Below are 26,144 nucleotides of genomic sequence, written 5' to 3' on the forward strand. Positions count from 1 at the left end.
CATATCTTTCCTATGATGTGTGCAAAATGCTGATTTTTTCCCAACACCAGCAGCCCCTGTACATTACTAATTGGCATTTGGCCTTCTAATGTAAGCAAGAGCCCTCTCTTCTCCCCCATCTCTCTTTCCCTCTCTGTCTCTGTCTCTCCCTCTCTCTCAATCTTTATCAGTCACTGGTATGGACTCATGAATTCCTTTTTTCCCCCAATGGTTTATAATTCTTTAATTAATTGTTTTTGCATATATATTGTCCCAGATTTGGCCAGTAGGAGCCCGAAGACATAACTTAATGTAAATTATTTTTCTCGGGACTTCCCTGGTGGTCCAGTGGTAAAGAATCTGCCTTACAACACAGGGGACGCAGGTTCCATCCCTGGTCAGGAAACTAAGATCCCACATGCCACAGGGCAACTAAGCCCGTGCACCACAACTACTGAGCTTGCATGCCTCAACTAGAGCCCATGTGCCGCAAACCACAGAGCCCACACACTCTGGAACCCAACACCACAACTACAGAGCCCACCCGCCCTGGAGCCTGCACGCCACAACTAGAGAGAAGCCTGCACGCTGAAACAAAGGATCCTGCATGCCTCAATGAAGATCCCATGTGCCGACCCAATGCAGCCAAAAAAAAAGGTAAAATAATGTTTTTTAAAAAACTATTTTAGTCTGTGGGCAGACAATGAGTCTTACTGAACTTACACTGGGCACAAAGTAGGAAGTCAATAAATATATTGTTTGTTTTTGTTTTTTGGCTGCCATGAGGCATGCGGGATCTTAGTTCCCTGACCAGGGATAGAACCTATGTCCCCCGCAATGGAAGCGTGGAGTCTTAACCACTGGATCACCAGGGAAGTCCCAATAAATATATTTTTAAATAAATGCTTGAATAAATAAGTCATTTTCAGGAAAGATTTCTTTCCCTATACTTATTTTAGTTCCATTTGGAGAAATCTTTCTAAATATGACGGATTTACAAATAAAATCAAAATTGGGCTAACAGATTAATCAAATCTATTAATTCAATAAAATTACACATGAAGATATGAAAAAATCCATATATTTCATCAAATAAGAAATATAATTTTAAATGGCTCTGTATTTGGAATTATGTTAATTTTAATTAAATCTGTTCTAATCTGTTTTAGCTGTATTGGTAAGCAACAAGCACAAACAATAAGAAAATATATACATTCCAAATTTCCATTTAACTTCAGAATCATACTAATATATAAAGTCTAAGTTATTGCTATAGTTCCCCTGTACAGGTCTTCCGTGAGCTATATAGATTTCTCCTCATTACACGATTTATCTCCACTGTGTTTCATTTTTCTATCAAAGTCAAAGAAAACCAAGTCTCACTCTCTGCTTTTTCCATTTACCTCAGAAGTAGTTCATACTATTCCTGGCAAAATTGTTACACCTATTAAAAATAATACCTGGACAGCTTCCAGCACAACTTCTGGTATATATACTGCACTCATGAAATGCCACTGATCATCTACTCTTTGTTCTCCTTCTTGTTGTCATCTTACACTATAACTCTTTCTATATCATGTTATAATGTTTAAATGTCTTCTTGTTTCTGGCTCTCAAAACTTGTTTTTGGGGCTTTCCTGGTGGCGCAGTGGTTAAGAATCCGCCTGCTAGGCCCGTGAGCCATGGCCGCTGAGCCTGTGCGTCCGGAGCCTGTGCTCCGCAACGGGAGAGGCCACAACAGTGAGAGGCCCGTGTACCGCAAAAAAAAAAAAAAAAAAACAAAAAAAACCCAACTTGTTTTTGTTTTCAATTACCAATTTTATTTAATCTGTTTTAATTTGTTCTCGGGTCTACCTTTTCATATCTTCTCTCCTTCTCCCACCTTTAAATTCATTTTGCTCTTAAGGATTCCTCTAAAAGCCTCTCTTCTGTCATTTTCAGACTCCTCTCCTTATGTTCCTCCTTCTATGTCTTCCTGCCTATAAATAAAAATTCTTTGTCACTGTTTCAAAACTTAACAACGTTACCTTAGATTTGCCATTGCTGACAAGGCTAAGGTGGGGGATGGGGAAGTAGCAATAGTGGGAGGAAGAGATATCATTTCCTTAAGAAATCTCGGCATAAATGTCAAAATTGGGGGAACATTGATTAGTTGAGAACCAAAGTGCTAAATGCGTAGAAAGGCTACAAATGGTGCACTATTATGTGCTCCCCTCTTTGAATCTTTAGAGAGTTATGACCAGTACATAGGCAGAGGGAAAAGGCAGTGACAGTGCTGTCTGCCAACTATTTCCATGTCTACTCCTTTTAGTCACAGGGTAGAACTAACTTCCACCTTGGTCTCCCTTCTTCTTCTGGGTCTCACTGTGGTAGATGGGAGCATGTAACTAGTCTTGGCCAATGAGTTCTGAATGAAAGTGAAACATGTCATATGTCATGACCAGACAAGAGCATTAAAACTGCCAATGTGAGACATTTCAGAGTTTTCTTTTCTCTTTCACATGGTAACTAGCCAAGCCTTAGATGCTTGCTGTTCTGTCAGTTTAAGATCTTGAGTGACTATGATGAGTAGAGGCTCCCTGCCAACCATGGTAGACAGAGAACAGGAATAAGAAGTAAACCTTTGTTATTCTAACCCCTTGTTTGTTACTGAAGCTTATCCTGACGGATAAATCTTTGCCAAGAAAAATGCAAAGCACTTTCTCACTGGAAAAAGAGACATATTAAAGTTCAATAGAAAAGGAAGTAATCAGAAGGTCACTAGTACCTTCCCATTAATAAACAATCAAGAAAAGTATTAGAACGATGTGATGGTTAATTTCATGTGTCAACGTGGGGGCTGTTTTGGGATGAGATTAACACTTAAATTGGTGAACACCGGGTAACGGAACTGCCCTCCAGAAAGTGCCTCAACTAATTAGTTGAAAGCCTGAGTGTAACAAAAAGACAGGCATCTCCAAGCAAGGGGGGATTCTCCAGCAGACTGCCCTCTGACTTCATCTGCACCATCAGTTCTGGTCTCCAGCCTGACTGCTTTTGAACTAGGACTGGAACTGGAACACTGGCTCTGTAGCCTTCGAACTCTAACTGCACCACTGGCTTCCCTGGGTGGCAAGGCTGCCAGTCCACATCGCAGATTTGGACTTGCCAGCCTCTATAATCATGTGAGGCAATCGCTTACAATGAAGTTCTTCCTACACACACACACACACACACACACACACACACACACACGGCCTGCTAGTTTTGTTTCTGTGGAGAATCCTGACTAAAGACTACAACTTCCAACACATAAAGGAAAGCAAATGTATAAATAAGCAGATAGAATTGTTATATTTAATAGCTGGAGTATTTGTTCCTATTAATTCTATTAGGCACTTCTTGCTTTACCTAAAGGATGTGTTATTTCAATAAAATATTACTATATAGAATATATAAAGTATTACCACATAGTCTACATACATGTTCTCTCAGTTACCAATCCTTCACCATTATCTAATGGTGGCTATTCAAAGTGAGGGTATCCTACCCTAAAAATCCTGAAAAGCCTATAAGAAAAAACAAACATTCTAGTAACAAACTGTTGCAGGAAGTAGGAATTGTTTATAAGTGGGTCAGGTTACAATGAAAATGAAAAAATCTTGAGATTTAAAGTACAGCAGATTAGGGAGACCTAAAAAAGAGATCTGACTGTAGGTGATAAAACTCTTCCTATTCTTTGCCCACAGGTAAGAAAATACATGAGTTTTTAAACTCTTCCCTTTGAGCTGTGTACTGGTAATTATGCCATTGTCACTAAGCTACAAATCCATCATCTTACATTCCACCTGCTTTGTGATGCTGGGACAGTCATTCTACAAACTGTATTTCCTTTTCTCCAGCTACCTCACTCTTGGGTTCATCAATAGTGGGTACTAAATGGAGCCTGGAAAGTTGAAAGAGTGAAGGGGAGACTGATGCCTTATTCCTTATTTTTTTACTGGCCAACAGTTCTTAACTATGGCATTCACAGTTGGTTTCTTTCTTCAGCTTATTTTTGGCAATACCAGAACCAGCCTCTTCATAGCTGCTCAGTGATAGCAGCACTGGCTTAGGACTCTTTCCTCAGAAGTCTCAGACCAGGCACTGCAGGACCTCTACTCCAAAACTCCTAGTTTCTGATAACTCTAATCTCTTCCCTTTGTTCCCACAGAACCAGGGAAGTAGCTGCTTCCTGAAGTTACTATCTCTGTATTACATCAGTGTCCCCCTTTTGTTTTTTGAGTTCTCTAATACCTATTTAACAATCTCCTTGTATTATAGTCTCTCTTTTTAAACACTGGTTTCTGACTGACAAAAGCTCCACAATTAAAAATAAAAACACAAAATACTGTTAAAATTCTTTTTCAAATCATGAAATATGCTTTAAAAAAAGATAAAGTTCCTTGAAAAATATGTACACTCTACTTGATGCTACTGTGCTCTGAGATTTTACCATCAGATTATTAGCATTCAATTGCATTACAAAATAAAAGTTCAGGGTAAATTTATTATCTAGAAGTGGCGTTTATCACTAATTCATTACCTCCAATGTAGTTCTCTACCTCAGAGATAAGGATGGGGTCTTAGACACATCTTACCAACTGCTTTCATAGAGAATAAGACCTGCTTTGAAGAATTGTATATATTATGATATTTAGGTTTTAAATGAACATTATGATTTATAAGACATACCCTGAAATTCTATGCCTCCAATTCCGATATGGGTCATATAAACTTTCACAAAATGCCAACGCATGGATCACAAATTCTTCGATAGATGTCTGATCTGCCAATTCCTTCTCTTTTTTTTTGCTTTTTAACTGAGAATTTAAACATAAAATTATATGTACTTAAAAATGTTAAGCTGTATAACATACTGACCAACATCATTAAAAGACTACATGTTTCATTCATCTAATAATAATAACTCATTTTTATTCAAATAAGCCTAAGTTCCATTTGAGTGTGTAAAGGGTCAGTTAATCATATGGGTTGGATATAACCTCTCAAATTTTAAATATTTCCTAGGAAGGATTTCAAATGGATAGACAAACGTCTTTCCAAAAAAGATGATGCTTTCAATAAGAGGGTTATTTGATGAATAAATAATAAATACATTAAATGGCAAATTGTGTCATTTAAAATAGCCATTTATAAAACACTTCAACTTTTAAATTAAAATAACAAAATGTATTAATAATTGCTTGTCTACTTTCAGATAATTGCATAAGATGCCTGAAATATATTAAGTACCCACTGATAATTTTAATGATCTTCTCAATTATTACCTCCTCTGAAAACATGTAACTTTACTATGATATTTTAAAAAATAAAAACTAGTTACTCTCAGTAAAACAACAAAAAGGAATATATTAATTCACACCTACTTGTTGAATATAGAGTGTTGTCATAGTGATAACATGATTGATATACGAGCAAGTCCCAATTTCTTCTACATTAGATAGATTTCTGTGAGAAAAAAAAAAGAATAGCCATATATTTATTACATATGAATAATGAGAAAAATGTATGCTCATGAATTCAGGCTGGTTTTCGGAACACATGTTGGCAAATGAAATACAAATAACAGTCATTAAAACTTAAAATCAATATGGTTATATAACTGCTTTCCCACTGAGAATGCAAAACACACCTCAAGCACCATTTAACTACTATAAACAGAGAACGTTTAAGAAAGACATGCCAATTAGCATTTGTTTATTATAAAAAATTGGAAAATATCACAAAGTACAAATAGAAAAGAAAAAGTCACTAATATTCTTACAACCCCAACGTTAGCAACTACATACATTTTGGATTATTTCTTTCCAGGTTTGTTGTTATTTTCCTATGTACTTTTTTAGCTTGGTTTTTTTGTACATATCATTGCCTTTATAACTCATGTGGTGCAGTTTTATAGTTATCATCTTGCTTTCTGAAATTATAGTTCCCCTTTTAGACTCATAATATATCTCATCTATATTAAAAAGCCTTGAGAGAAGGGTGGACATCTATACATACTCCAAGAGGGCATAGTGCATGCCTTGTTTAAAGCAGTATGTCAACAAGTGCCTGGTGTTTAATTAAAATATGGCCCTCATTTTTATTCCATTTTTTGTTTGTTTGTTTGTTTGTTTTTTTGGTGGTACGTGGGCCTCTCATTGTTGTGGCCTCTCCCGTTGCGGAGCACAGACTCCGGACGCGCAGGCCCAGCAGCCATGGCTCACGGGTCCAGCCACTCTGCGGCATGTGGGATCTTCCCGGACCGGGGCACGAACCCGCATCCCCTGCATCGGCAGGCGGACTCTCAACCACTGCGCCACCAGGGAAGCCCCTTTATTCCATTTTTAATAAGACTGAGGTATGACACGTAAAATGTTAACATGTACTCTTACTAATATCACCAGTCTTTTTCTTGGCATATTAAAAAAAAATTCTGTTAAGACAAAAAAACTCTATTGTGTTCTGAAACATTATGACCTTGAAAAATACTTTATATCTTAAAATCCAGTAAATGCTAAAGGAACAGGAAAAATTAACTAAATTAATGAACTTAGTGTAAGAAGTCAGAATGGCATGACATCTTTGAGAAAGCAAAGAGTAAAGACAGAGGTAAAATTCAAAGCCCCTGTGGAGGATTCTGGGCAAATAGCCAAGTGGGAAGAACCAGGAATCTGTCTCCCAACCTAGAAAACAGTTACACTGTCAAAATCAGTTTGATGTAACTATTTTGGAATCCTTGAGTCTCTGCTGAAGGCTGGCAACTTCTATGGGAAGATCTGGATGATAAAGTGCAATTAATGTCCTAAATTCGGCTCAATTTCAGCTATTAGCACAGTAGCACCTATCAATCTGCCACCCCCAGACATGTGGTAAGCAGCTGTGCACATGGTCCAGGAGCAGCTTGCTAACAGCTTGAAGAAACCAACATGGGCAAAAAGGACCCTGTCCTCAACATATTGGAGATCGTGCTCTGATCACTGATTGCTCCTTCTGATTATAGAGGTGCAGACAAAGAGGCAGGCAGGCACTGATATTGCACATCCCCACCACCTGTTACAAGCCCCTCCCCCTCTGGCTGAAGTAATTTCCAGGGGACTTAAAAGCCATTTCCCTTTCCCCCTTCATCTTTTTGTTTTTTCCCCTTTTGGGAGCCAGATGTTAAAGACTAGGACATTCAAAAATAACAGCATAAATGGGGAAAATTAGAGAGTGACCACACATGCTGAGGGAAAGGGTCAGAGTAGATCTGAGCAGACCTTATGTTTACAACTCAGGTTGATCCTCAGCGCAGAGACAATCTCTAATGATCAAAAAATAAAACAAATAAACAAAAATAACAAAAAAAAGCAGCAAACCCCGGGAAAGGGGGTAAATCTGATTTTCAGAGTTACCACATTCTTAGATTCGAATGTCCAGTGTTCAATTAAAAACAAAAATCAGAAGGCATACAAAGAAATAGGGGAATATGGCCCAGTCAAAAAAAAAAACAGAGATCAACAGAAACTCCCTGAAAAAGATCTATGAGACAAAGACTTCAAAATAACTGTCTTCAAGATGCTCAAAGTATCAATACTAAAGGAAGATGTGGAGAAAGTGAAGAAATTAATGGGTAAACAAAATGGAAATATCAGTAAGGAGATTAAAAAAAAACTAAAAAGAAACCAGAAAGAAATTCTGGAACTACAATCACTATAATGAAAAATTCACTAGAGGAATTCAAGGGTAGATCTGAGCTGGCAGAGGAAAGAATCAGTGAACTTGAAGATAGCACAATGGAAATTATCAAGTGTGAACAACACAAAGAAAAAAGATTGAGTCTAAGAAAAAGAAGAGAAAGAAAAAGGGAAAGAGAGAATACTTAAAGAAATTATCGCTGAAAATTTCCCAAATTTGATGAAGGACATGAATATGAACAGCCAAGAAGCTCAACGAACTCCAAATAAGGTGAACTCAAAGACACCCACACTGAGACACACGTTATAATCAAACTTTCAAAAGACAAAGAGACTATCTTGAACGTAGGAAGAGAGAAGCAAATCATCACATATAAGGGATCTTCAATACAATTATCAGCAGATTTCTACTAAGAAACTTAGGCCAGAAGATAGTGAGAGGATACACTGAAAGTGCTAAAAGAAAAAAGCTGCCAACCAACAATCCTGTATCTGGCAAACTATCCTTCAAAAGTGAGGGAGAAATAAAGACATTCCCAGGAAACAAAAGGTAATGGAGTCTGTGATCACTCGATCTCCCCTACAAAAAATGCTAAACACTGTCCTGCAGGGTGAGAGGTAAGGACACTACCCAGCAACTCAAAGCTGCATGGAAAACTAAGATCTCAATGAAGGTAAATAAATGGGCAATTATAAAAGCTAGTATTATTGAAACAATGATTTGTAATTGTATTCTTTGTTTTTATATAATTTAAGAGATTATATTTAAAGAAAAAAAATTGTTCAGGTAAAAACTAGTATTACTGTAACTTTGGTTTGTAATTCCAAATCTTGTTTTACACATAATTTGAGACTAATGCATCTAAAATAACTATTAGCGGGGCTTCCCTGGTGGCACAGTGGTTGAGAGTCTGCCCGCTGATGCGGGGGACGCGGGTTCGTGTCCCGGTCTGGGAAGATCCCACATGCCGCAGAGCGGCTGGGCCCGTGAGCCATGGCCGCTGGGCCTGTGCGTCCGGAGCCTGTGCTCCGCAACGGGAGAGGCCACAACAGTGAGAGGCCCGCTTACCGCAAAAAAAAAAAAAAAAAAAAAAAAAAAAAAAAAAAAAAAAAAAATAAAATAACTATTAGCTTTTGTTTGGGGGCTAACATTGTGTAATTTTGTGACATCAGCAACCAAAAGGAGTATGGACAGAGCCATAAAAGAGCAGAGTTTTTGTATGTTATTGATATTAAAGTGGTATAAATTCAAATTAGAATGTTATAACTTTAGAATGTTAAATGTAACACCAATGGTAACCACAAAGAAAATACCTACAGAATGTACACAAAAGAGTATGATAAAGGGGACATCCCTGGTGGTCCAGTGGCTAAGACTCCGCGCTCCCAATGCAGGGGGCCCAGGTTCGATCCCTGGTCAGGGAACTAGAACCCGCATGCTGCAACTAAAAGATCCTGCGTGCTGCAACTAAGACCCGGTAGAGCCAAATAAATAAATAAACAAATATTACAAAATACATAAATAAATAATGAAGTGCTCGTTATAAAAAAAAGAATATGATAAAGGAATTTAAATCACCACAATGAGAAGCCCATGCACTGCTATGAAGCGCAGCCCCCGCTCACCACAACTAGAGAAAGCCCATGCACAGCAACAAAGACCCAAAACAGCCAAAAAATAAATAAATTAAAAAAAAAAAAAACCTTCTGTTTTAAGGCATAAAGAAAACAAATAGAACAGTAAAAGAAGTAAATTCCTCCTTAGGAGTAATTACTTTCAATGTAAATGGATTAAAGTTTCCATTCAAAAGACACGAGACTGAATGGTGCTGATGAACGAGTGGTAGGGCAGGAATAAAGATGCAGACGTTGAGAATGGACTTGAGGACACAGGGCGGGAAGTGGAGACTGGGACATAGTGACAGAGTAGCACTGACATATATACACTACCAAATGTAAAACAGATAGCTAGTGGGAAGCAGCTACATAGCACAGGGATATCAGCTCAGTGCTTTGTGAAGACCTAGAGGGGTGGGAGAGGGAGGGTGGGAGGAAGGCTCAAAAGGGACAGGATATGGAGATACATGTATGCATATAGCTGATTCACTGTGTTGTACAGCAGAAACTAATACAACATCATTGTAAAGCAATTATACTCCAATCACGATATACAAAAAAAAAAAGAAAAGAGATTGGCAGAATGGATACAAACTCAGGATCCAACTTTATACTGTCTACCTGATGTCCAAGGACACAAACAGGTTGAAACTGAAAGCAGAGGAAAAGATATTCCATGCAAAGAGTAACTCAAATAGAACAGAGGCTGACATACAAATATCAGACAAAATAAGCTTTCAGCCAAAAAAGGTTACATGGGACAAAGAAGGACATCATATATTTTAAAAGGTACAGGGGGCAGAGTCAAGATGGCGTACTAGGGGGACGCGGAATTCGCGACTACACACAACTAGGGCACCTACCAGGCACCGGCAGGGGACCACAGACACCTAAGGGGATGGGAGGAACCCCCAGTGAGCGGGTAGGATGTGGGGTGTGGGGGGAGTAATGGGAGAGGAGAAGTGGAGGCGGGATGGGCCTGATGCAACTGAGGGGCAGCTGGGGGAGGGGAAGGGATCCTACACCCGAATGGGGAAATTGGGGAAATTGGGGAACCATTGGGAGGGCAGAGGATCAAAAGGGAGTGTGGCCAGGTTTCTCCTGCCCACTTGGGCCCCCAGGAACCTGCTGAGATCCCGGGCCTGATCCTCTGTCCACCAAGGCCCCTTCCAGCTGCGCGGGTCCTGAGGGAGTGGGAAGGAGGGAAGGGGGAGCAAAAGTAAAGGCTGGACCTCTGGGACTGGTACCCCTGAGGGGTGGATGGGGGAGGGGAGGAGTTCCTACACCCAGTGGGACCCACCCACGGTTAGGGGTCCAGCAGCAATGGGGGAGACCCTGGGGGAGATGGTGGGGAAGGAGCACGAAGGAATGGAAGGGAATGCAGTCTGTGCCTTCCCTGTCCACTTAGATACCAGGAAGCCTGTTAGGCCCCAGGCCTAATCCTCTGCCCTCAGAGCCTCTCTCCTGCCACGCAGAACCCAAGCTCCGCCCCTACACCCCAACCCAGGGCCCTACCTGTACACTCAGAGAACCCCCTCTGAAACCCCCTCCAATGCACTGGGCCTAAACCCCACCCACACACCCTCACTCAGGGCCCTACCTCCAAACTCCCTAACTCCACACTCCAGAGGCCTTCCTTTCCATGTGCTGCCTCTCCACATCCATGCAGGTCCTAGGCAGAGGCCCCACCCTATGCTTGAACATCACCCTGTCTAGGCCCCACCCCCAGGGCATTTCCAGCTGTGTGGGTCCTAAGCTTAGGACCTGCCCCATGCTCAAAACTCATCCCCCCACCTGACTAGGTCCCACCCCACCCTAAACCCAGCCCCTGCCTAAATTCCACCCCTGCCTGAACTTTGCCCCCTACAGCCAAGGTTTTTTGTTTTTTTTTTTCTTTTTTCCTCTTTTAGATTAGGGTTCTGTTTTACCTTGTTGAGTCATTGTTGTCAATTCTTTTATATTTTTATTTTTCCTAAAAAACCTTTTGTTTTTCTAGTTTTATTTTATTATTTATACTTTGTTAACATTCTCTCCTTTTGGCTTGTTCCCCTCTCCTTTTTATTTTTCTTTTTACTGTTGTGGTTTTATTTTACCCCATTGGAGTTGTTTCAATTATAGTTTGATTTTTCCTAATATATTTTTTATCTTTCTAATTTTATTTTGTTTTACATTCTTTCATATTGTACTGCTCCTTTTCTTCTTCTTTTTTTTTTTTTTTTTTACCACACCATGAAGCTTGAAGGATCTTGGTTCCCAGGCCGGGGGTTGGGATCCTGTGGTGGGAGCTCCAAGTCCAAACCGCTGGACTAACGAGAACCCTAAACCCCACGGAACATTAATCGAAGTGAGGCCCCTGGGAGGTCCTCATCTCAGCACCAAGACTCGGCTCTATCCAACTGCCTGCAAACTCCAGTGTTGGATGTCTCAGGACAAACAACCAGTAAGACAGGAATACAGCACCACTCATTAAAAGAAAAAAAAGAAATGACAAAAAAATATGTTACAGATGAAGGAGCAAGGTAAAAACCTACAAGACCAAATAAATGAAGATGAAATAGGCAACCTACCTGAAAAAGAATTCAGAGTAATGATAGTAAAGATGATCCAAAATCTCAGAAACAGAATGGAGAAAATACAAGAAACATTTAACAAAGATCTAGAAGAACTAAAGAGCAAATAAACAGTGATGAACAACACAATTACTGAAATTAAAAATACTCTAGAAGGAATCAATAGCAGAATAACTGAGGCAGAAGAACAGATAAATGAGCTGGAAGATAAAATGGTGGAAATAACTGCCAGGGAGCAGAATAAAGAAAAAAGAATGAAAAGAATTGAGGACAGTCTAAGAGACCTCTGGGACAACATTAAATGCACCAACATTCGAATTATAGGAATCCCAGAAGAAGAAGAGAAAAAGAATGGGTCTGAGAAAATATTTGCAGAGATCTGAGTCGAAAACATCCCTAACATGGGAAAGTAAATAGTCAATCAAGTCCAGGAAGCACACAGAGTACCATACAGGAAAAACATGCCGAAACACATATTAATCATAGAGAAACATGCCGCAACACATATTAGTCAAACTATCAAAAATTAAGTACGAAGAAAAAATATTAAAAGCAGCAGGAAGGGCCTCCCTGGTGGCGCAGTGGTTGAGAGTCCGCCTGCCGATGCAGGGGATACGGGTTCGTGCCCCGGTCCGGGAGGATCCCATATGCTGCAGAGCTGGGCCCGTGAGCCATGGCTGCTGAGCCTGTGCATCCGGAGCCTGTGCTCCGTAAAGGGAGAGGCCACAACAGTGAGAGGCCCGCGTACCGCAAAAAAAAAAAAAAAAAAGCAGCAGGAAAAGCAACAAATAACATACAACGGAATCCCCATAAGGTTAACAGCTGATCTTTCAGCAGAAACTCGGCAAGAGAGAAGGGAATGGCAGGACATATTTAAAGTCATGAAAGGGAAAAAACCTACAACCAAGATTACTCTACCCAGCAAGGATGTCATTCAGATTCGATGGAGAAATTAAAACCTTTACAGATAAGCAAAGGTTAAGAGAATTCAGGACCATGAAACGAGCTTTACAACAAATGCTAAAGGAACTTCTCTAGGCAGGAAACACAAGAGAATGAAAAGACCTACAATAACAAACCCAAAACAATTAAGAAAATGGTAATAGGAACATACATATAGATAATTACCTTACGTGTAAATGGATTCAGTGCTCCAACCAAAAGACAGAGACTGGCTGAATGGATACAAAAACAAGACCCATATATATGCTGTCCACAAGAAACCCACTTCAGACCAAGGGACACATACAGAATGAAAGTGAGGGGATGGAAAAAGATATTCCATGCAAATAGAAATCAAAAGAAAGCTGGAGTAGCAATTCTCATATCAGACAAAATAGACTTTAAAATAAAGACTACTATAAGAGACAAAGAAGGACACTACATAATGATTAAAGGATCAATCCAAGAAGAAGACGTAACAATTGTAAATATTTATGCACCCAACACAGGAGCACCTCAATACATAAGGCAAATGCTGACAGCCATAAAAGGGGAAATCGATGGTAACACAATAATAGTAGGGGAAGTTAACACCCCACTTTCACCAATGGACAGATCATCCAAAATGAAAATAAATAAGAAAACACAAGCTTTAAATGACACATTAAATGAGACAGGCTTAATGATATTTATAGGACATTCCATCCAAAAACAACAGAATACACTTTCTTCTCAAGTGCTCAGGGAACATCCTCCAGGAGAGACCATATCTTAGGTCACAAATCAAGCCTTGGTAAATTTAAGAAAACTGAAACTGTATCAAGTATCTTTTCCAACCACAACGCTATGAGACTAGATATCAATTAAAGGAAAAAAACTGTAAAAAATACAAACACATGGAAGTTAAACAATATGCTACTAAATAACCAAGAGATCACTGAAGAAATCAAAGAGGAAATCAAAAATACCTACAAACAAATGACAATGAAAACACAATGACCCAAAACCTATGGGATGCAGCAAAAGCAGTTCTAAGAGGGAAGCTTATAGCAATACAACCCTACCTCAAGAAACAAGAAAAATCTCAAATAAACAACCTAACCTTACACCTAAAGCAATTAGAGAAAGAAGAACAAAAAACCCCTAAGTTAGCAGAAGGAAAGAAATCATAAAGATCAGATCAGAAATAAATGAAAAAGGAATGAAGGAAACAATAGCAAAGATCAATAAAACAAAAAGCTGGTTCTTTGAGAAGATAAACAAAATTGATAAACCATTAGCCAGACTCATCAAGAAAAAAAGGGAGGGCTTCACTGGTGGCACAGTGGTTGAGAATCTGCCTGCCAATGCAGGGGACATGGGTTCGAGCCCTGGTCTGGGAAGATCCCACATGCTGCGGAGCAACTGGGCCCATGAGCCACAACTACTGAGCCTGCGCATCTGGAGCCTGTGCTCTGCAACAAGAGAGGCCGCGGCAGTGAGAGGCCTGCACATCGCGATGAAGAGTGGCCCCCGCTCGCCACAATTAGAGAAAACCCTCGCACAGAAACAAAGAGCCAAGAGAGCCAAAAATAAATAAATAAATTTTTAAAATTTCAAAAAAAAAAAGGGAGAAGCCTCAAATCAACAGAATTAGAAATGAAAAAGGAGAAGTAACAATTGACACTGCAGAAATACAAAGGCTCATGAGAGATTACTACAAGCAGCTATATGCCAATAAAACGGACAACCTATAAGAAATGGACAAATTCTTAGAAAAGCACAACCTTCCGAGACTAAACCAGGAAAAAATAGAAAATATAAACAGACCAATCACAAGCACTGAAATTGACACTGTGATTAAAAATCTTCCAACAGACAGCTTCGCACGAGAATTCTATCAAACCTTTAGAGAAGAGCTAACACCTATCCTTCTCAAACTCTCCCAAAATACAGCAGGGGGAGGAACACTCCCAAACACATTCTACGAGGCCACCATCACCCTGATACCAAAACCTGACAAAGATGTCACAGAAAAACTAAACTACAAGCCAATATCTCTGATAAACATAGATGCAAAAATCCTCAACAAAATACTAGCAAACAGAATCCAACAGCACATTAAAAGGATCATACACCATGATCAAGTGGGGTTTATCACAGGAATGCAAGGATTCTTCAACATATGCAAATCAATCAACGTGATACACCATATTAACAAATTGAAGGATAAAAACCATGATAATCTCAACAGATGCAGAAAAAGCTTTCAACAAAATTCAACACCCATTTATGATAAAAACTCTCCAGAAAGTAGGCATAGAGGGAACCTACCTCAACATACTGAAGGCTATATACGACAAAACCCACAGCCAACATCATTCGCAATGGTGAAAAACTGAAACCATTTCCTCTAAGATCAGGAACAAGACAAGGTTGCCCATTCTCACCACTATTATTCAACATAGTTTTGGAAATTTTAGCCACAGCAATCAGAGAAGGAAAAGAAATAAAATGACTCCAAATCAGAAAAGAAGAAGTAAAACTGTCACTGTTTGCAGATGACATGATACTATACACAGAGAATCCTAAACATGCTACCAAAAAACTACTAGAGCTAAACAATGAATTTGGTAGAGTAGCAGGATACAAAATTAATGCACAAATTTATGAAAAATTAATGAAATTAATTTTACAAAAATTAAAAAATAAATGAAATCTCTTGCATTCCTATACACTAATGATGAAAAATCTGAAAGAGAAATGAAGGAAACACTCCCATTTACCATTGCAACAAAAAGAATAAAATACTTAGGAATAAACCTACCTAAGGAGACAAAAGACCTGTATGCAGAAAACTATAAGACACTGATGAAAGAAATTAAAGATGATACAAATAGATGGAGAGATGTACCATGTTCTTGGATTGGAAGAATCAACATTGTGAAAATGACTCTACTACCCAAAGCAATCTACAGATTCAATGAAATCCCTATCAAACTACCACTGGCATTTTTCACAGAACTAGAACAAAAAATTTCACAATTTGTATGGAAACACAAAAGACCCCGAATAGCCAAAGCAATCTTGAGAACGAAAAACGGAGCTGGAGGAATCAGGGTCCCAGACTTCAGACTACACTACAAAGCTACAGTAATCAAGACAGTATGGTACTGGCACAAAAACAGAAATACAGATCAATGGAACAGGATAGAAAGCCCAGAGATAAACCCACGCACATGTGGTCACCTTATCTTTGATAAAGGAGGCAAGAATATACAGCAGAGAAAAAACAGCCTCTTCAATAAGTGGTGCTGGGAAAACTGGACAGCTACATGTAAAAGAATGAAATTAGAACACTTCCTAATACCATATACAAAAATAAACTCAAAATGGATTAAAGACCTAAATGTAAGGTCAAACATTATAGAACTCTTAGAGGAAAACATGGGCAGAACACTCTATGACATAAATCACAGCAAGATCCTTTTTGACTCACCTCCTAGAGAAATGGAAATAAAAACAAAAATAAACAAATGGGACCTAATGAAACTTAAAAGCTTTTGCACAGCAAAGGAAACCATAAACAAGACAAAAAGAGAACCCTCAGAATGGGAGAAAATATTTGCAAACGAAGCAAATGACAAAGGATAAATCTCCAAAATATACAAGCAGCTCATGCAGCTCAATATCAAAAAAACAACCCAATCCAAAAATGGGCAGAAGACCTAAATAGACATTTCCGCAAAGAAGATATACAGATTGCTAACAAACACATGAAAAGCTGCTCAACATCACTAATCATTAGAGAAATGCAAATCAAAGCTACAATGAGGTATCACCTCACACCGGTCAGAATGGCCAACATCAAAAAATGTACAAACAACAAATGCTGGAGAGGGTGTGGAGAAAAGGGAACCCTCTTGCACTGTTGGTGGGAATGTAAATTGATACAGCCACTATGGAGAACAGTATGGAGGTTCCTTAAAAAACTAAAAATAGAACTACTATATTACCCAGTAATCCCACTCCTGGGCATATATCTTGAGAAAACCATAATTCAAAAAGAGTCATGTACCACAATGTTCAATGCAGCACTATTAATAATAGCCTGGACATGGTAGCAACCTAACTGTCCATCGACAGATGAATGGATAAAGATGTGGCACATATAAACAATGGATTATTAGTCAGCCATAAAAAAGATGAAATTGAGTTATTTGTAGTGAGGTGGATGGACCTAGAGTCTGTCATACAGAGTGAAGTAAGTCAGAAAGAGAAAAACAAATACCGTATGCTAACACATATATATGGAATCTAAAATAAAAAATGGTTCTGATGAGCCTAGGGGCAGGACAGGAATAAAGACACAGACATAGAGAATGGACTTGAGGACATGGGGATGGGGAAGGGTAACCTGGGATGAAGTGAGAGAGTAACACTGACATATATACACTACCAAATGTAAAATCGATAGCTAGTGGGAAGCAGCTACCTAGCACAGGGAGATCAGCTCAGTGCTTTGAGACCACCTAGAGAGGTAGGATAAGGAAGGTGGGAGGGAGATGTAAGAGAGAGGGGATATGGGGATATATGTATGCATATAGCTGATTTACTTTGTTATACAGCAGAAAGTAACGCAACATTGTAAAGCAATTATTACTCCAATAAAGATGTTAAAAATAAATAAAATAAAAGGTACAATATAATGTAATAAAAGTACATATGATATTATATATAACAAAGGTATTATACTAGCAAAAAGATATAACAATTATAAACATTTACGTACCTAATGACAGACCATCAAAACATATGAAGCAAATACTGACAGAATTGAAGAGAGAAATATATAGTTCTTCCGTAATAGCTGGAGATTTCTATACCTCATCCACAATAATGGATAAAACAACTAGATAGAAGATAAGTAAAGCAACAGAGGACTTAACACAGTAAATCTAATAGCTCTAAGAAACATATACAGGTCACTCTACCCAACAACAACAGAACAAACATTCTTCTCAAGTGCACTTGAGACATTTTACAGGACAGACACTATATTAGGCCACAAATTAAGTCTCAACAGATTTAAAATGACAGATATCATACAAAGTATCTTCTCTAACCACAATAGGATGCAGTTAAAAATCAATAACATAAAGAAAACTGAAAAATTCACAAAACTGTGGAAATTAACCAAAATACTTTTAAATAATCAATGGATCAAAGAAGAAACCCACAAGGGAAATTAGAAAATACTTAAGATGAATGAAAAGGAAAACATGACTTACCAAAACTTATGAGAGGCAATGAAAGTGGTGCAAAGGGAGAATTTTATAGGTATAAGTGCTTACAATAAAAAAAAAAAAGAACAAGAAACCAACTACCTAATATTACAACTTAAGGAATCAGACAAGGAAGAACAAACTAAACCCAAAGCTAGTAGAAAGAAGGAAATGATAAAGATCAGAGCAGAGATAAAAATAAATTTATAAAAATAGAGAAAATCAATGAAACCAAAAATTAGTTCCTTGGAGACATCAACAAAATTGACAAATCTTTAGCTAGACAGACTAAGAAAAAAGAGACGAATCAGATTACTAACATCAAAAATGAAAGTGTGGACATTACTACTGATACTACAGAAATAAAGAGGATTATTAGAGAGTACTATGAACTGTACAACAAGAAATTGAATAACAGATGAAATGGACAAATTCCTAGAAACACAAAATCTGCCAAGATTAAACCATGATGAAATAAATAATCTGAATAGACCTACAACTAGTAAGGAAACTGAATCAGTAATCAAAACTCTCCCAAAAAAGCAGTCCTGGACCTGATGTTTTCACTCATGAAGTCTACAAAACATTTAAAGAAGAACTAATGCCAATCCTTCTCAAAATTTTCCAAAAAACTGAAGAGGAAGGAACACTTTCTAACTCATTATATGAGGCCAGTATTACCCTGATCCCAAAGCCAAACAAGAGACTACATGAAAACTACAAGCCAACATCCCTTATGAACATTAATGCAAAGATCTTCAACAAAATACTAGCAAAGAGAATTCAACAGTATATTAAAAGTATTACACACTATGACTAAGTGGGATTTATTCCTGGAATGCAAGGATGGTTAAACATATGAAAGCTGATCAATGTAATATGCCATATTAACAGAATAAAGGGGAAAAAAAACCCAGACGATCATCTCAATTAATGCAGAAAAGCATTTGACAAAATTCAGCAACCATTCCTGATAACAACATTCAGCAAACTAGGAACAGAAGGAAACAACCTCAACATAATAATACCTATATATAAAAATTTCACAGCAAATATCATACTAAATGGTAAAAGACTGAAAGCTTTTCCTCTAAGAACAAGAAAAGAAGACAGATTTTAAGAGGCATGTGATGCCCCTAACCCAACCGTTCTCAAATTCTTATATGCAGATTAATGGAATGTGTGAAAATTCAAAATGCCTGAGCTCTTTTGGATCAGAACTGCCATACCTAAGGCTCAAACTCTGTATTTCTATTAAGCTTCCCAGTTGACATTAATGCACACCAAAATTTAAGTACCACAGACCTAATCATCTATAAATCTGGAAATATAAGCTATGGAATAATTATACTTTCTTTGGTAAAATTATAAAATGAAAGACTAGACAAATACATTTCACAAATGATAACGCACAGTATAAAAATGTGTATGTACATGTTTATTGGTGAGGACCATATAGAAAATACCAGTGCAATAAATTCTTAAGTAAAAACTCCTGTCACTGTCTTTACTCTAAGGCAATTATTTTTTATCCTGGCTGAATCTCTCTAAGTAGATATAGTAAAAGGCTTTCCAATAAAATAACAAACCACAAGCCTATTGCAAAAGCTGCACTCATCCTTAAAAGCTCCATATGAACAACAAACATCATTAATAACCAATAAATGCATTATTAGTTTGCTAATAATTATTTAAAACAGATAACTAGTTTATTTGTACCAGATACCTGCAAAGAATAATGAAGAACTTGACAAGCAAAACTGACAAGGCTTGTTGTTCTTCCTCTAACCCATCTGCCATTTTCTGAACACACTGTAGAAGCTGGGTCCTCAGAACCTGCAGAATATTATCAGGAAGCAGAGATATTCCTGGAGGCACATCATCTACCCTACAATATAAGGGGAACAAAATAAGAAGGGTGTTTAAAGACAGGACGAAAATCTGTGGCACTTTAAAGTAACTACATTTTCAGCTCAAATCCTAAAGAAGCTCTTTTAGTTCAGCTTTCTGTGCCTTCCTCTCTGCATGGTACCACCAAATGAATAGTGACATTTTAGAAGATTATTAGAGCAGAGTAGTTAGTCTTACTTCAGAAGAGGCTTACTGAAAAGAGAGAGAGAAAAAGGCTGTTTAGTATTTTCAATTGTGCTATTGTTAAAGAAAATATCTAAAATATAAGATTAGTTCACCTTCTACTATTTAGAAATACAATGTGTCTATACCATTTCTAAAAGAAACGGTAACTAGCAAATAAAAATGAAGTACCTATAACTAGTTTAATATCTGTTAACTGCTTTACTAAATAAACAATATTCACCTACCTATAGGGTCCCTAAGCCATCTGATCAGAAGAGGGAGAGAAGATAACTAGCAAAAGGAAAGGAGAAAGATAGAGGTGAATGTAGAACCCCAAGCATGAGCATCAATAGAAGACTCTTTTAAAGCAATACATCAATATTTTGTGACAGGTGGTTTCCGTGTAAGAAGACAATATGGTTCTTTATGGGCAAAAGCCAATACCAGATGTAACTGGCTCCTTGCATGTGCCTCTCACATTAAAACCCCCTAGATTCAAAGTCAGAAGCCTGCATACTAAGTTCCACCTCTGTAACATGAAGCACTTCATTTAATCTCTGAAGTTCCCTAATCTATAAAACTGTAATATCAGATATCCACCCTATTTCACTGGGCTCTGAAACCAGAAAGTCAACGTGCATTTTCAGCTTTAAAGTATGTAAAGAACTCTAAATATGTAATGCATTTTAAATATACTATCTCTAAAGCCTCAGAATCTTTTCATAAGCCACTGTATACTTATTTCCCTATCTCTGTTAAGAAAAATGCTCAAATAGCTAAGAAGCACTGTGAAGAGTTTCCATGATTAAATGACAATTATACTTTATAATAGTCTCTTCTTCAGATAAGGTGTAACATGAAGTATTAGTACTATTTTTACATTGAGTAAAAGGCATTCACTGTAGACAAAGAAATTTGAAGCATCTTAGCAGTGGTCACATAAACACATATGTAAATATTATTAGCCTCTTCCTGAACCACCTTACAACATAAATTAATAAAGCATTTTATAAAATAAACACAAGTCACAAAGCATACTACCGAGGTTGCCTAATACTATATAACCATGTTCTAAAAATACATGTTTCATTTTAGTCTGGGCATCATTTCACTTGCAGCTTTGGATTCTTTCATTCTCTCTTATTTATAGATGGTATCAGAAACACTTATTTTTTTTTTTTTTTTTTTTGCGGTACGCGGGCCTCTCACTGTTGTGGCCTCTCCCGTTGCGGAGCACAGGCTCCGGAAGCGCAGGCTCAGCGGCCATGGCTCACGGGCCCAGCCGCTCCGCGGCATGTGGGATCTTCCCGGACCGGGGCACGAGCCCGTGTCCCCTGCATCGGCAGGCGGACTCTCAACCACTGCGCCACCAGGGAAGCCCAGAAACACTCATTTTTATATTTAATTTTTTTGAAGAGCTAAGAAGAGTTGATTAGAAAAACCAGAGTAACTTCAAAATAATAAACAAACATTTAAATATAACTGATTTTCAAGACTAAGTGAAACTATTCCTCTGCACTTTTCCAAAAATGTTAAATCAACAAGTAAGAAGACATTAGATTTCCCAATATTCCATATTAGTTATTTAAAAGAGTAGTTCCTTTTGTCCTTAATTGTCCCATTTTCTATTTACACACGTTTTGATTTAACTGGGCAGAAAAAATATTAACTTCTAAAAGAGCAATCATTTTTTTTTTTAACTGACTCTCAGTATAAAATTGGGGCTTACCTAGGACATGGCATATAGACAAAGTTGGAATTTTTGGCCTTGTTCCTAATGTGATGAGGATTTAAGAATCTAGAAGAATTTTCCCACCTCTAGGACTTTACTGTCCAAAATTCTAAGCTCCTTTTGCTGAAATTTCCCAAACTCCAGAAATCTTTTCCACTCCTCAATTTGCCTAGTCAATGTCTATTGTAAACAGCTGTCAATAGTTCTCTCTAACGTAGGAAAAAGTCCAGCTTAAATTTCAAGGCTTTATAATCTGGTAAAAGCAGTCCTTGCCTTGTATTATGAATTCTCTAACTTGGAAATTCTATAAAAGTCAGTATACTTTAAATGAGGATTATCTGTGAGTTTCTTATCTTTAAGGTGACTAGACTAGTTTTACACATCTTACATATAATATTCACTTAAAAATTGAAATTTACTACAAGCAAAATCTAAATTCATGGTTCAGTTTGAAAGACAAAGATATGAAATATAATTTTAAATAAACCAACTAAATCACAAGTAAAAAAACGCTCTTGAGATTCTTCATCTTACTTTAAATATAGTGGCAATATAAGTCTACATAGTGTTTTTAGAAATGACCTCCCAAGGAAGGAGACATTTAAAATGCATGGATGATAACAAGTGCATCTTACAAAACCTCAAGCATTCAAAGGCCAAAATCCTGACTCCATAAGATCCTTAGGCTCATGATTTAAAATGAGCTATAAATTTTTAAAATAAAAGCACTCCTAAGTATAAACTACAAGAATAATCTTTTATGAGTAGAAATCAATAATACATAATCTTATTTTAAGTTCAAGATTTAATACTGATTTTCAACCTTTATAAACCTGTTACAAATAATCTAATGGGGAAGAACTCTGAAACTGTATTTATAAATGAAGTACTTGTGCTTTCTGAGCATAACCATATTGTTTCTTAAGTTCATTGCCTTGGTCCAAAGCTCTAATGATTTTTTTCTCTGAATTATTACAATTACCTCTTAACTTAACTGGGCTTCTTGCCTTCAGTCTTAACCCTTTCCAATCCAACCTCCATAATGCCACCAAAGTGACTTTTAAAAAACAAACTTGATCATGATACTCTTATGCCGAAAATTCTTTAGTAGAGCCTTGTATCTTCCATAACAAAAGTCAAAGTCCATTAGCAATGCATTTGTGGCACTTCATGATCTGGCTCCTATGTGATTCTCCAGATTCAACTCACCTGTGTCCAAACTCTCACTGCTTACCTCCACCCCCAAACTGCAAATATTTTCATCCTTGAAGATTTTTAATTCACCAGATACTTTTTCATCCTCAACCACCACCCATTTCTCCCCTCCTCTCTCAACACATCTCTGTAAATGGAGTTCCTTTTGTGGTTAAAAGTATGTCTTCCTTTCTCCAGCTTTTAACCACAGCAAACCTAACCTCTCTTACGTAGGTCCACAAGATGACTTGAGATACAATACGAACTTTATCTGGGAAGTGGGCCTGGGAACAGTGAGATTGCAGAAACAGATGTAGGCAGAGGAATGGGAGAAAATATTTGTACTTTCACTTATACATTTCCGTAAGATGTTAATTTTTCCCTCATTTTATGATTTTCAAACCTAGTTTTTAAAACTCTGAAAACTTAACCTCTTCCAAGATGTTTATTTTTCCCTCATTTTATGATTTTCAAACCTAGTTTTTAAAAATCTGAAAACTTAACCTCCTCCAAGATGTTTTCTAAGGCCCTTCTCTAAAACCAGGAAAAGAAGTATAATGAGTTTCAACTACAATAGAATGCCTGTCATATAATAAAGAAATTTTATGCAAATGAGTGAAGTGACGCATGGTGGACCCTTAGATAGTTTCAAAAAAGGGGCCGGCCACATCTGAATAACTCAACCCCCCAACTTTCTGGGAGGGGAGAGGAGCCGGAGACTGAATTCAATCACACGGTCAATGAAGTAATAAGACCCAACACAACTCTGACACCCAAAGCTCAAAGAGCTTCCTTCTTTGAACGCACTGATGTTCAGGGAGAGCAACATGCCCTGACTCCAAAGAGCATGGAAGCCCTGCATCCAAGACCCTCCCAGGCCCTGTCCTACACGTATCCTTTATAATAATACTGTAATCATAAGTATAGAACTTTCAGTGAATTCTGTGAGTTAATCTAACAAATTATTGAACCTGAGGGAGTCATGACAACCCCTAAATTTATAGCCTGTTGATCAGAAATGTCGGTGGCTCCCAAGACTTGCTAATGATGCCTGAAGTGAGGGCAGTCTTGTGGAGGACTTTGCCTTTAACTCATGGGATCTGGCGCTAACTCCAGGTAGTGTCAGAACTGAAATGAATTGCAGGACACCCAGTTGCCAGTGGCTTAACAAAGTGAAGAAGAGGCTTCTAGAAGTTACGTCTAGTATCAGCAAGGAAGACTGCTGTGATCAATCAGAAATGTCTGCCATGAAAGCAGGGTTATGCAGGAGTAGCATGTGTGTCACATAACTGCCATCCTTGTAATGTCATCAATGAAGTTTTTGTACCAAAAATTAACAAACTCACCCAAGGGTAGGAAATTAAGTGTTTCAACATACCTGGTAGGCAGCTTTTCAAAGTCAACATCTAAGAATTGTTCATAGCTAGAAACAAAATTGTCCAACCACAGCTTCAGGTAATCTGGATCTTTCTGAAATAAGAAAACCATTTTAATACTAAGTACATCTGTCAGGAATTTTTTTAAAAAATGCTCTCACTCCTATTGAGCAGATATGAATTGATAAATCTAAAGAAGCAATAATATGAAATCTCTAAATGATATAGAGAAGACATATGTGTTGTTTTAAAATGTATATTAAGTATAGTGAATCCATGGCACTCACACAAAGAGCTACAATCTGAAAAATGTCCTATAAGATTCTAAACAATTTGCCCTTCCTTATCTCTGTGGCCTTATCCACTGTCACCCTGTACTATACTGGCTTCCTGGCTGTTACTGGGACATACCAGACATGCTCCCATCTCAGGCCTTTGCAATGGCTGTTTTCTCTACCCAGGACACTCTTCCACCAGATAGTTGAATGGCTAATTCCTACATCTTCAGGTCATTCTTTAAATGGCTTATTCTCAATGAAGCCAAATTTTACCACCCTTTCTTAAAGTTACAAACCTTCTCACTAACTTTACCTTCTACCCTATTCTGTTGTCCCATGTCATGGTGCTTTCTCACCTTCTAACATACTGTATAATTTATTTATTTATTAATTTATTATCTGTCATTTCCCCTAGACTGTAGGCTTCACAATTTCAAGGCCTATCTAAGGGCCCACCACAAGTGATTTCTTTTTGTTTACTAATGGACACCAAGTGCCTAAAACAGTTCCTGGCATTGACCAGGTGCCCAATGAATTAATGAAAAATATAAAATGCATAAATAAAATAAAATGGGAGATGGATCATTAACCTAAACATAAAAACTAAAAAATCTTGTAAAAGAAAATACAGAATACCTTTGTAACTTGGGGTAGACAAAGATTTCTTAGCTAGGACACAAAAATCACAAAGCAAAAAAAGAAAAAATAATAATTCGTCTTAACCAAAATTTAAAACTTTGATTCATCAGAAGACATCATTAAGAAAATGAAAAGGCAAGCCATATGCCAGCTGAAAATATTCTCAGTACATATATCTGACAAAGGACTTGTACCAAGAATATATAAAGAACTCCTATGAATCAATGTAAATAGTACAACTCAATTTAAAAATGGGCAAAAGGGGCTTCCCTGGTGGCGCAGTGGTTGAGAGTCCACCTGCCGATGCAGGGGACATGGGTTCGTGCCCCGGTCTGGGAAGATCCCACATGCCGCAGAGCGGCTGGGCCCGTGAGCCATGGCCGCTGAGCCTGTGCATCCGGAGCCTGTGCTCCACAGCGGGAGAGGCCACAAAGGTGAGAGGCCCGCGTACAGCAAAAAAAAAAAAAAAAAAAAAATGGGCAAAAGGCTCAGACATTTCACAAAAGAAGATACACAAATGGCCAAGTAGCATGCAAAAGCATTCTCAACATTATTAGTTATCCAGGGAAATGCAAATTAAAATGAAATGTAATACCATTATACACCCACTAGAATGGCTAAAATTTAAGACTTTCCATACCAAGTGTTGGTAAAGATGTGGAGTAACCGGAACTCACATTTCTGGTGGGAGTACAAAATGGTATAATCACTTGGAAAACAGTTTGGCAGTTTCTTTTAAACATAAATTTACCTCATGGCCCAGTCATTCCTCTTAAGAGA

The 26,144-nt window shown here is 37.8% G+C and overlaps 1 protein-coding gene across 2 annotated transcripts in view; it reads right to left on the minus strand.

Annotated features, from left to right (window-relative positions):
* The window catches only part of NBEAL1 (neurobeachin like 1), a gene marked incomplete at both ends in the record, with an annotated part of 180,874 nt that overhangs the window by 137,151 nt on the left and 17,579 nt on the right, over positions 1 to 26,144 (minus strand). For both annotated transcript variants that reach the window (XM_079709952.1, XM_079709951.1), the window contains 4 exons: positions 4,693 to 4,820; positions 5,388 to 5,469; positions 19,796 to 19,957; positions 24,450 to 24,541. In XM_079709952.1, the coding sequence (XP_079566078.1) occupies positions 4,693 to 4,820; positions 5,388 to 5,469; positions 19,796 to 19,957; positions 24,450 to 24,541 (464 nt within the window). The remainder of the gene's footprint in view (positions 1 to 4,692; positions 4,821 to 5,387; positions 5,470 to 19,795; positions 19,958 to 24,449; positions 24,542 to 26,144) is intronic.

Source organism: Hyperoodon ampullatus, assembly GCF_949752795.1.
Source record: "Hyperoodon ampullatus genome assembly, chromosome: 8".
Taxonomy (NCBI): Eukaryota; Metazoa; Chordata; class Mammalia; order Artiodactyla; family Ziphiidae; genus Hyperoodon; species Hyperoodon ampullatus.